The sequence below is a fragment of the Humulus lupulus genome, chromosome 9 (genome assembly GCF_963169125.1).
Source record: "Humulus lupulus chromosome 9, drHumLupu1.1, whole genome shotgun sequence".
Taxonomy (NCBI): domain Eukaryota; kingdom Viridiplantae; phylum Streptophyta; class Magnoliopsida; order Rosales; family Cannabaceae; genus Humulus; species Humulus lupulus.
The window spans coordinates 23,987,454-24,000,143 of record NC_084801.1 but is presented as its reverse complement, the minus strand read 5'-3'; the positions used below and the strand labels follow the sequence as shown (position 1 = coordinate 24,000,143).

The 12,690-nt window shown below is 36.5% G+C and overlaps 1 protein-coding gene across 1 annotated transcript; it reads right to left on the bottom strand.

Moving 5' to 3' along the window:
- Nucleotides 1-1,860: 1,860 nt before the first annotated feature.
- LOC133799522 (uncharacterized) lies at nucleotides 1,861-5,167 on the bottom strand. Its single transcript, XM_062237534.1, has 5 exons — nucleotides 2,905-5,167; nucleotides 2,610-2,825; nucleotides 2,445-2,537; nucleotides 2,255-2,359; nucleotides 1,861-2,175 (listed from the first exon to the last, which is right to left on the bottom strand). Exons 2-5 carry the CDS (start codon nucleotides 2,658-2,660, stop codon nucleotides 1,861-1,863), a joined length of 564 nt encoding a protein of 187 aa, XP_062093518.1. The 5' UTR covers nucleotides 2,661-2,825; nucleotides 2,905-5,167.
- Nucleotides 5,168-12,690: the final 7,523 nt, after the last annotated feature.

Below are 12,690 nucleotides of genomic sequence, written 5' to 3'. Positions count from 1 at the left end.
CTAAAACCGAAGTTAAAAGCCCATTAAAGGCTTTAACTTCAATTTTCATGTACTTTCCAACAATTTCATGTGTAAAAACCAAAGTTAAAGCATATATTTCTAGTAGTGTATGTGAGTGCTAATCTTACAATTCTATTTCGTCGATCTCTCAATCTCAATGGCTCCAACAACTTCCTCACCACCAACTCTAGTTGGGAATATTCATCTCAAAGATATTACTAAGGATCAGGGGCAGAGGCAACCATCCTGTTTGTCAACTCTGCAACCGAGTTGGCCATGTTGCTTCCATGTGCTATCACCGTTTTGACATAAATTTCCAAGCGGCCAAACTACTAGTCCAACTTTGTTGCTTCCTCAGACTAACAACCTACTAGACAAGGCCAACAAGTCCTCTACTATCACTAATTTTCATGACTTGAGCCCTAGGAAGTGGCAGATGTGTAATATCCATAACTTGGGGGGTCAACAATCACTTTGACCCTTGTTGGAAAATAATGCCTATAAGTGATCCTTTAGTTTATACCATAAGCTACAATAATCATAATTCCAATAATAATGGAATAACTCCTATAGTTAAATAAGAAATAATGTAATAAAATTAGGAGCGTTCTCATCATATATACATTTACAAATAATATTCTCACAGTTATGCGATCACCAAATAGTTAAATTTAATAAGTTAAAAATCATAAAAATATACTTAGCATATGTAATTCCTTAAACTAAATAGCATAGCTAAATTCCTACTTAATATACCTTAATAGAATTATGAATAATTCTTAAGTCGTGCACTTTGCCTTGAACAAGAAACATTTGAAGGAAAACTAAGTTGGACTAACACTACTACAAAATTGGGTTTTCTCCGCGGTTTTTTTTGAGTAATGGGAACCATAGTGTAATTGATCGAAGAGAAAAATTCATGAAAAAAATGCAAAAAAAAAGTCATACTTTTCACTACTGAAACTTTTTTTTATATATAATTATATTTGTTTTGTTTTTTATATATATAATTAATTTTGATTTCAAATTAAATGTTATTTTTAATACCAATAAAATTATATTAATATTACTATATTGAATACAAAATTATATTTAAAATTTTTAATATACAATACCATATTTTATGAAACTAAATTTTATGAAATTTTATAAATTATTATCTAAATAAACATAATGTATAAATTAGAATTAAGAAAAACCTTCATATACATTCATATATATATATATATATATCATTGCTAACTAAAATATGTCATTTATATATATATAAGTAGTTCGGTATATATACATAAGAAAAATTAAGAACACACGAATCAAGTCACTACAAAAAAAAAGGGTTTTAGCGACGACTTCAGTCGTTGCTAATTCCCAAAATGTCGTCGCTAATTCCTTTAGCGACCACTATGTTGTCGCCACTTGTCGTCGCTAAATACCGGTCGCTAATTGTTTTTAATTAGCGACGAACTTGAAAATGTCGTCGCCATTTCCCTCTAGCGACCACACGTTGTCGCTAAAAGGTGCATTTTATCGTTGCCGTTACTTTGCAATTTCCTCTGATTAGTGCCATAATGTTAAGATTTAGCGACAATATTTTGTACTTTTAGCGATAATATGTTGTCGCTAAAAATCCATATATATATTTTTTAAATTTAATTTTTTTTGGCAATCGTTAATGCACTATTATATATACTAAAAAAAAGGCCATTATTCAATATATATACTAACACATTTTTTTTGCTAAAAGATTTGAAATAGAAGAAAAATTTAACTATGCACAAAATTATATTTTTACTATAAATATTTTAATGACAAAGTCAGTATCATAGTAAAATTAAAATACATAAATATAAATGTTTGTAACTAGGTGTTGTAGGATCGAGATCCCGAGACTCCACCAATCCTAGCCAAGTGCTCCTCTATGGCTCGGAGTCGCACCCTCACCTCTTGCATGTCTTGTGCGGTAGGAGGTGGTTGGGCTGGTTGAGGTACATTAGCCGCTTCACAATTCTCCCTCGTGCGAATCCTACGACCAAGGCCTGGCTGATAGCCTCGACGACGTCCAAAGATCGTCTCAACAAGAATAATGTCATCCTCTTCTCTCGGGATAGTACTCGAAGCAGAAGCGCTCGTAGATGATTGTGAATTCAGAGTGTCACGTATCTCCATCATCTTTTCCTGTATCACACAATTTTCAAGAATATTAGAATTTACAACACAATAAAGTAAGAAAATCATAAAATATAAATTTACTTACATAGTTATCCTTTGCTGCCTTGCTCACCCAACCTTCCCCGTCTATGTACTTAGTCGCCATCCAAATCTCTGGAACCCCAACAAGACACCCAGTTTTTAAATCACGCTACAATACAAGAAGTTTCAAAAAAATTAAGAAAAAAAATCATTATAAAAAAACATAAATAAAAATTATGTAAAAAAGAAAGTACCTTCTTGTAACGAAGGGCTGGCGTAGACTGTGAGCCCTGCACGCTTCTCTGTTTTTGTTTTGCACGGTTCGCAGAGTTAATCTCAGAACGCCTCTGCAAAGAACTTGTGTTAACCATATGTTAAATTAACAAAAATAAATTAAAAAATAATATGTTTGTGAATACCTTCACTTCAGGGCGATCAAAATACTGGAGCGCCTTCTGCCATTTCTCCATGCCCAAACCATCAGGATGATGTGCTCGACCATTCTTTTTTAAATGAGTGGACAAGTCATTCTTCCACTCCGAGTAACGATCAGCGCACGACCGTTGAATTCCCAAAAGAATGTCGGGGAGGTTCTCTGAGGCATATCGACTTCGACCAATGTCGAATAAATCATCCTGAATCAAAAAAATAAAATAAATTAGCTAGATTTAATATTAAATTGAACCCAATAAAAAAATTATAGAAATAAATTACCTCTAGATGAGGAAGTATGCGATCCCTAACTTCGCTGGGTAATTTATCCCATCGGTCGTAGTTGGGATCGGCATATTGTCGAATGAGAATGTCGATCTCTCTAGAGAAATGTTTGGAATAATCACCAATTTCTTTGTAAGTCTTCCCTCGAACATCCCTCTCCAGTGGTAGTGGTCTACCTAATGCAACTCTAGCTTCTCGAGTTGAAAACCCTTTGTTGATGTCGCGCCTTTTCGTTTTAGTCGTCACTATTATTTCTCAAATACATATAATTATTATATACACTTAAATAAATTAATTCAATATATTCATCCAATTTTAATTATTGTGTGGTTTTGAGTATATGTCTATATGTGTTTATTACATTGCATCTTTTGTTTTTTTTTTTGGAAGCAGGGAGCTCGGGCCTGGCTTTGGATTGCAATGGCTAGGTTATGGCTTTGGATTGCAGCGATTAAGGTGCAACTTTGGAACAAGTTTGAGGTTTTCAAATTGGTTGGCTGGTGGCTTTGAGGTTTTTGTATTCGTTGCTTGGTTTTCAAACCTAATTATGGTTTATTTTGGTTAAGTTTGAATATGTAAATCTGAGTTTTAATATGAGTTTCGGCTTGTGGCTTTCAGATTTTTGGATTTGTGGCCTTGGTGGGTTTGAGATTTTTCAGATTGGTTGGCTGGTTGTTTGAGGTAATATCTATGATAATGCAGATGAAATCCCCAATAATCTGAAGGGTTTATGATGAGTCATTGTTTTGAGGTTGCTTGTGCTGTTTTTCTTTATGATCATGTTATGTGTATTTAGCTTTACGATATGTTTGTGTTTTAATGTTAGATTTATATTTTATTTTTGTGATTCATTTTTCAGATTAATTGATTTTAACATATACATGTTTTTGTTGGATTCATTTTATCCGAATTTAAATTTGTGGGATTTATAGGGATCAAATTTATGACTTTGATGCATTTCTATTTTGACGATTTATGTGTTTCATTGTTCTGACTTCTGAGGCTTTGAGCTATGTTTTCATTGTTGTTCTAAGGATTAAGTTGTGTTTTATTGTTCTGGAGGTTTGTTTCATTGTTTTGAAGCTTTATTTTTTTCATTGTTGAACAATCTAAAATATATAAAGATCTCTCCAGTGTTGTAGACCTATATGTTTCTAGGTTGGGTTTAGTCTTTATTTTGCCTCTGTAATTGTGATGCTATGTTAGTATAGGATTCAAATTTCTAGTTTTTTTTTTCTTTCAAGATATTTAAAATCTGTTTTGTGAATTTATGTCTTTTGTAATATGAAGAATTGATGATGGCGAATTTTTACACTTTCTCTTATATATATCTCTGTTTTGTTGTTATTTGGTAGTGAGTTTTAGTTATGTTATTTATTTTCTATATTTTTTATATTGGTCTACTAAGTTTGTTAACTTGATTTAAGATTTTTAATTTTATTATAATTTTTATGATATGTTAATGACGCTTTATTTTCAATGTTAATCAAGTTTGTAATGACTTGGGTACTTTGTTTCTGATATTTGTTTTTTATATTTAGTTATTTGGTTGCTTAGGGACTTTGGATAATGAAATTGACTAAGGATGATTTTTTTTTAATAGTTGAGCATTGAATGTAGTTATGTCTTTGTTGCTCTATTTTTTTGGTAAACTATGGTAGACTCTTATGTCATTTTTTGTGTCTAAAATCTGAATTTTAGTTTGTTAGTTAGTTTGGGGATTTATTTCATTGTTACTTTGAATTTTTTTATCTGCCTATGATGTTCAATAATAAGTATACTTATTTTATGTTGGTGATTATCGGACTTGATGTGCTTATATATTTATTTTTAATATATGTTGGTATATCAAGTGTCATAAATGCCCATAATAGTAAGTCATATTTTTTGAAATCCTTATGATGATTAAATTGGGGATATTTATTGTGTTGGAATTAATTATATAGTCCTTCCCACTGTTACCAACCCAAACCCCACCTCTAGCCATCCTCAGTGTGCACCTCCCAAAGCCATCATTGACATTCACAAGTTCAGTTAGAGAAAGGAGGCTCTCGTGCAATAATCCCAAAGTAAAGAATAAGAAGAATATCAAGAAAAATGACATTATTGAGTTTGTAATGACTCGAAAAGAGAACTATATAGAGTATAGAATTGTTGATATTTTTTTTATGAGTATAAACTTATCAACACTATCTTTAATAAGCAAGAGTATTTTATAATACATGTTTATTTATTTTATTTTTAATGTTATATAATTTATTTGAGGAACAATGTTAAATATGTTTTTAATTAATTACTTTATTATATTATATATATTCAATTAAATTTAAATATATAATTAAAATTACCTACATAGAAATAGTATTTTTACTCAAATAATTAAGTGTAGGTAAAAATAGGTATACCATAGCATGACACGTGGACCAATCATTTAGTGCCACATAACCAATAAAAAGATGACAAGTAACACAATTATAAATTTCCAACTGGTCCAATAAATGTGTGCCAAATGTTTCACTAAAAACTTGCCACAAGGCTTGCCACGTCAAATGCCATGTCAAACAACTTCAAGTCATTTCTGTGGGGTCCACGTGAGTTTTATCTACCAATATGTCAATCGTAGGCAATGATACTTTTCTCGACTAACTATTACCTACCAATACATTATTGGTCAAAATATGTTGGTAAAGGAATTTACCTACCAATACGCTGTCTTTACCTACGATTAATATTGGTAGGTAAATGCCAATTTTTTTGTAGTGATAATGGAAGTAGGTCATTCTTGATATTGAATATCTTTCTGTCAATCTTGCTCACACGTACTGGGTGTAGTTTTGGGAGCACCGCAATGCATGTGTTTCAGAGGAGAGCCCTTGGGCTCTTTGCCTAGGGAGGGGGTCGCGGCTCATGGACCTTGGGTCGCGGCGCTTGAAGGGATTTTGAGCCCTGGGAAGGTCTTGAGTGTGGGAACTCAGAGTTAGGGGCTCGGGATCGATTCTACTATCCTGTTTAGTAGAATTCGAGACTCGGCCCGAAAGGCTTTATTCGCTTGTTATTGATGTGATTCTATATTATGGTTATGAATAGGTTACCACTAGGGGTCAGAACTGGGATCATGCTCTGTGGCGTTCTTATTATACGTTGTACTCAGACATGAGATAAGAAAACTATACACAATACGTGTTAAATGTGATTATCTGTGTGATTAGGGCTCAACCCCATTAAGGAACATGGTTATTACTATGTTTGTATTTAATTGGTTGAGATATATGATTAATATGTATGCATACTAGTATAATCTGAAGTATGCTTACCTGTATCTAGTTATGTGTTTATCTGGTAGTTAAATATAATTATGAATAGGGCTCGGGCCCCTAAGAATGAACATGATTATGATTATGCCTGTGATCATTGATTAAGCATGCTTGAATGCCCTGTATCCGGATAATTGTTAAATGACATACGCTTGTTTGCATTATCTGCTTGAAAAGCATTGACTTATAAGTTAAGGGCGGCAATACCGCACAGAGAGCTGGTCGATATGGTTCAACCTAATCAAGAGTGTATCATACGCTCATTCGACCCAATGGTCGTGGAAAAGTTGAAGTGCCAGGTACGTTGGGCCAGCTTCAAGGCTGGTTATACAGAGGATAGAGCAATGAGCCTCGAGGTGACTTATTAATCCCAAATCCTGGGGCATGGCCTTGATATGACTTATTAATCATTTATATAGGGTAGCGGGCCCTATTGTGACATGGTAGTCACTTATCAACAAAGAATGCATGCATGAGTAAGGTTATTACTTCTAGGCATGCTTATCATGATTCCATGATATGTTATTACTTGCTTATGAGCATGTTTAAATTTTCTTGCTGAACCTCGACTCACGGGTTCTATGTGGTGTAGGTAAGGGGAAAGGGAAGCTGGACCATCTATGAGTTGGAGAGCTTCGGTGGCGACGTGTACAAATGTAGTTGCTCGACCACCACGATGGAGGGTTTTTCGGAGGAACTTGTGGTCAAATTATATTTTGTCGCTTAGGTCGGCTAGTTGTAACATTTGACCAGTATTAACCTTTTAAACGTTATTTTTGGATCCCATGTATGAACGTAAATAATTTAATGAAATGGTTATTCGTTTTTAACCAAATTTTTTAACCCTAAACCATTAATGACATTTAGTTACACATTTATGGCCAAGGAACTTGTTTAGAGAGTCTAACACGATGTCAAACACACAGTGTAACGGTCTTGGCTATCCAGGGCGTTACAACTTGGTATTAGAGTTGCCAAGGTTTAAGGGTTCCTAAAGACTTGTCGGGCATGTACACTCGCCACTAAGGAAAAGCTCGACTCAGGGTTTGGTAACTATTTATGTGATTTAGTGCTTAACTTTTTAAATTAATGTATATACCTTATCTGCATGCCTTATTATGGATCATGAAGTTATCTGATAGGGGCAGGCCCCTTGATTGTAATGTGCATTATAGAGAGATGATTATTAGCATTATGATTGATTATAAATGTTAAAGAAGTTATCATTAGCGTTGTTAATTGCATATAGACCAAGAAATGCTTATTAGCACTGTCAATACTGGCAGGGATTAAAGAACATGCTTATTAACATTGTTATACATGTATAAGTGCTTGAACATGCCTACTTGCATCGTTAATTGCTTATGATTGCCATAAATGCTTATTAGCATCGCTATTTGCTGATGAATATCAAGAATTTTTTATTAGCACCATAATTGAATATATTATGTCTTGGCATCCTTATTAGCATTGTATATGTTTGTTTGTTCATTCTTGGACAACCACCTATGCCAACAAGATGCATCTTCTTTTCGGTAGCCCATCACTTGAGAAATCCAAAGTTAAGCGTACTTGACCTGGAGTAATCTCAAGATGGGTGACCTTCTGGGAATTTTTCCCAGGAAGCGTGCGAGTGAGGACAAAGCATGCTGGAAAGGCTCGTGTTGGTTTGTAGGGCCAGTCGTCATTCCAGAAAGCAGCCATAGTGACGTGGGGCGTTACACCCTGAGACCACAATGTCTGAGGAGCCATTAGAGCCCCAATATAAATAGATCATCACCCCTCCAGCAAAGGGGTTGGGAAAAATTCACTGTATACTCAGGCTATTAAGTAATAAGCGAATATTGATTCCATTGTTGATCTATGCTTATTTTTCCTCGAATCTATTCTAAGTTCATATCTAGTTATCTCGATATTTACATTTGAGTTTTCCTACCTAACTTCTTTGATGAATTTTCACCGTCAACAACAATTAAGTCCAACTTAGGTAAATAGGCCTTAACAATTCGAGTTTGCATGGAGGGGAGCTGGGTTCAGTATGTCAGACCCACTACTAAGGCTCCCTAACTTCCATACAAAGCCCAAAAAGACAGGAATTTGAACATTTGATTTATTATTTGTTATTCAAATGATTATGCCCAATCTAGTAATGCAAAGAAAATGGGTCTTCACAAGTGGAACCATCCATAAGAGAGGCATTTAAAATTTTCATGTTTAATAGGGCTCAAATAAAACCTAGCATTTTATGAAAGTTTTATTTGAATTTTCCCACATTTTTCAAACAAAAATTTGGAAATAATCATTGTTATATTTAAAGCCCAAATGTAAAATACAACTTAAAGGAGAAAGATGCAAAACTATAATGGGGAAAAATTGTATACTCCTTAATATTTTGAGGATACAAAGAATTTTCCAACCCCTTAGCTTGAGGGTTCGAAGCCTATTTATAGATGGGCGTTGTTGGCCCCTGATACAAGGTGTTCCCAAGGGACAAGACCGTATGTAGGTACATATTCAAGGTAGTGGTGCAGTACGTAGTGGTGTCTGCTCTTATACATGGTCAGAGGCATGTAGAACGTGCCACCACTTCACGTACTAATTCGTGTCGCCACTACTTGTTGGACACGGGTATCAGAATCACGCATTCGCCACCTTTATAACTGTATATCCCGTACTCACACGTGTGCCTTGTACCTGGTGTAACTTCTTTAATTTTTAACGTACAGTTTCCCTCCAATCTTCCTTATATTTTTCTGAGTGTTAGAGAACATTGTGGGCTCTTCATTAGCGTAGAAGGGACTTCCTTTATAAGGTTTGCATGTTGAGGCACTTCTAAATATGGGCCTTAGGTGGTGAGCCCTTGCCATGTATCGACCTCATGTTACGGGGTTTGGAGAACGATGCCTCGCACAGTGAGGCATCTAGGTATGTAGTTCCAGCCTTGAAGGAGTTTAGCATCTGAGCATGCTACGCCTCGCATAGCGAGGTGCCTCCTTCATTTACTCAGCCTCGCAAAGCGAGGCAATTTCCTCCTTGCGAGCCTTGCGGCAAGTCAAACGAGGCTCTAAGTCTTGCTCAGCGAACCCTCGCACAATGCCTCTAAAGAGATCTACCTCACACAATGAGTCACTTTCCTCTTCGTGGGTCTGGTGCCAAGTCAACAGAGGCTCTAGGCCTCACACAATGGTGCATAGCAAGGCGCCTTCCTCCTTTTTCTTAGCCTTGCACAACGAGGCACTCTTCTCTCTGTGGGCCTCGTGCCAAGCCGACTGAGATTCTAAGGCACACACAAAGGAGTCTGGATCTTGAGGTGCCCATGAATGCCATAATAACGAGGTGGGCCTCACTATGCAAGGCCTTTGCTTACTAGGGGGTGCGCTAAGTTTTTGCAGGGGCATGCTCACACTTCTAAGGCTAAGAGGCCTTCGCCCTTTCGATGCTCAGGCCCTTATGCCTTGACGGAAGCTTCAAGGGAAATTATACCACATTCACACTAAGGATTTGATGTAAATCTTAGAGTGGGTGCGCTGAGGTTATTTGAGGAACTGAGATCCTCTTTACCTCATAGAGGAGGTCTTACCAGTTTATGCTTTTGCTAGTTGCCTCATGATGTGACTTGGACAATAGGGGTTCCATGATCACATGATATATGAATATGAATATGATTAGGATTATCAATATGAATTCTTTTGATTATGAAATATAAGTATGAATATGATACAGTTACGATATGTTTAGTTACGATATGTTTAGCCATGAATTTATGATACAAATTTTGTCTTCTTGTGTTTTCTTGAATATTGTTGTATTTGTTGGTACTTCCTTACTGAGATTTTAGCTCACCTTTTACTTTTCCCCATTCATGTAGGAAATATGGTTTCTCCTTGGCACGCACAGTGATGTGGGAGGTTCCGACGTCTAGGCATGTGTGACGCGGGGTGTCTTATTGTAACGTCCCAAATTACCTAATGATGCTTAGGGCCTTGATTAGGGGGCCAGGATGGAAAATTATGGAATTGTATGTTAATGTGGTATATATGTGTGTAATTATATGATTATGTGAGTTATATTATAATATTACTAGATATGCATGTTTAGGTATATAAATATTCATGTGGGTCTGTTTCTTATTAGAAGGGAAATTTTGTAATTTGGCTTGTTACGGGTATATTTCGAATATATGTGCATATATGTGTGAGACCACATTATTATGTGGATATATTTGGGTTACTCGGCACGAGACAATCCTAGGGAGAAAGTTAGCGGGAAAGTCACAACATGACATAATACCCGACTCGGGGTGAGTCAAGGGGTATTTTGGGAATCTAGGGGTTATCAGGTAACAAGAATAAGTATTCGAGGATATATTTGGAGTTAGTGAGATTAGGAGAGAATTTCAAAGATTTTTACCATTATACCCTCGGGGACGTTTTTGGGTACCCCGACCCTTGGGATTTACTTAAGGTTACTTGAACCCTAGGTAAATCATACAAAATACAAAATACTCAGCAAACACTTAAACTCTCATCAGCTCTCTTTCTCTCCCAACCGACTCTCTCTCTCTCTCAACTTTTGGTATGGATTTCTTGAGAAAACTAAGGGAATTTAAGGCTTGGATTAGGATTTGAGTTTTCTATAGCTTGAAGGATAGAAAACACAAGCTGAGGTAAGCTCTAGTCCCTGTTTTAGTTGAACTCTGTCATGCTTTTCTAGAGTTCTTGAGCTTTGTGGCTCAAGGTGTTGATTTTGTGTTTTGGTAGGATTTTGGGTGAACTTAAGGGGATTGAATTATTGCTCTAGGAATTATTTGGGATGGTTTGGATAGGATTTGGTTAAGGAGAAAATAGGGAAAATCTGGGTGCGTAGAGTCATGTCGTGTCCTGTTCTTGGGGCATCGGGACCCGTGTGAACCCAGGGCTCAGAAGGGGTTTCTATTTCAGAGGCCCTCTGTGATCCTCAGGGGAAATTCGCGGCCCATGTCTCGAATGCCAGACATGAGGCTTTCTGTTATGGGAGGCGCACCGCGACCCTTAGGGTCAAGTCGCGGCCCTCATGGGAAACTTTTTCCAAGTTAGGTTTTGAGTAACAGGAACTCAAACCTAAGGGCTCGGGATCAATTCTACTTCCCGGTCTAGTATAATTCGAGGCCTTAGAGGCTAGGACTCAATCCAGAAGCCTTTATCTACTCGATATTGGTGAATATCATTTATTTGGTTATGACTAGGGTACCGCTAGGGCTTGGGAAAGGATCTTGCTCGAGGGTTGTTCTTATTATTACGTTGTACTCAGACCTGAGGTAAGAAAACTACACCCAATACGTGCTATATGTAGTTAGGGCTTGGCCCAGTTGTTGACTATAACAATAAATAGGGTTCGATCCCTGAGAATGAATGTGATTTAGGATATGCTCGAATGCTCTGTGTCTAGATAATTGTTTAATGAATGCTTGCCTTATTTACATAGGTAGAGCTCGACCCCGTTAAGGAACATGGTTATTACTGTGTTTGTGCTTTATTGGGTCAAACCTATGGTCATTGGATAACAAAGTGCTTGGCTAGCTTTATGGCTAGTTACTTAGAGCTAAGGATAGGGGCCCCAGGTGACTCTATGGTCACATAGCTAAGGCATAGGGCCCCGGTTTGCCTCTACAGTCATCTATTCAGGGCACTAGGCCCCGAAATGATCCAATGATCATTTAATCATAATTGTATGCATGCATGAGTAGGTTATTACTGTTGGGCATGGTAGATATGTATTTGAAATCTTTATTTACTGTTCATGCACATGTTTAAGTTTTCTTGCTGAGCCTTGGCTCATGGGTGCTATGTGGTGCAGGTAAGGGGAAAGGAAAGCTTGACCAGCCATGAGTTGGAGAGCATCAGCGGCGGCGTATACATATGCCGCTGCTCATCCACCATGGGCAACGATATCTCAGAGGAACTAGGGTTGTATCCCTTATTTTGCCGCCTAGGCTGGCTGGTTGTAACTTTTGATTGTATATGCCTTTTCAAACATCTTTTTGTAATCTTTTGGGATCCCATGTATGTATTAAACTTTTAAATGATAAGTCAATGTTTCCTTTGACAATTTTTTTTAACCCTAATCCTTGACATTAACCTCAGTTACACGTATATAACCAAATGACTTGATTAGCAAATCTGACATTATTTAAACTACACAGTGTAACAGTCATGGAATAGGAGGACATTACAACTTGTTATCAGAGCTTCCAAGGTTTAAGGGTTCCTAAAGACTGGCTAGGCATGTACACTTGCCACTAAAGACAATCTCGACTCAAGGTTTGGTAAGTACTTATGTGATTAAGTGATTAACTATTTAAAATTAATGTATATGCCTTATCTGCATGCCTTATTAGGGAGCATGAGATATTATGATAGGGCCTGGCCCTTGAATGTTGCATGAATGATAAAGAACATGCTTATTAGCATTGTTATTGCTTGTGAATGCA

Bases quoted from the DNA above. Each gene is read 5' to 3' on its own strand.
- LOC133799522 (XM_062237534.1), bottom strand. From the start codon at position 2,660: ATGGAGAAATGGCAGAAGGCGCTCCAGTATTTTGATCGCCCTGAAGTG. The intron at 2,538-2,609 runs GTATTCACAAAC...AGTTCTTTGCAG, and splicing joins TTGATCGCCCTGAAGTGAAG to AGGCGTTCTGAGATTAACTC. The intron at 2,176-2,254 runs GTAAGTAAATTT...TGTGTGATACAG, and splicing joins AGGCAGCAAAGGATAACTAT to GAAAAGATGATGGAGATACG.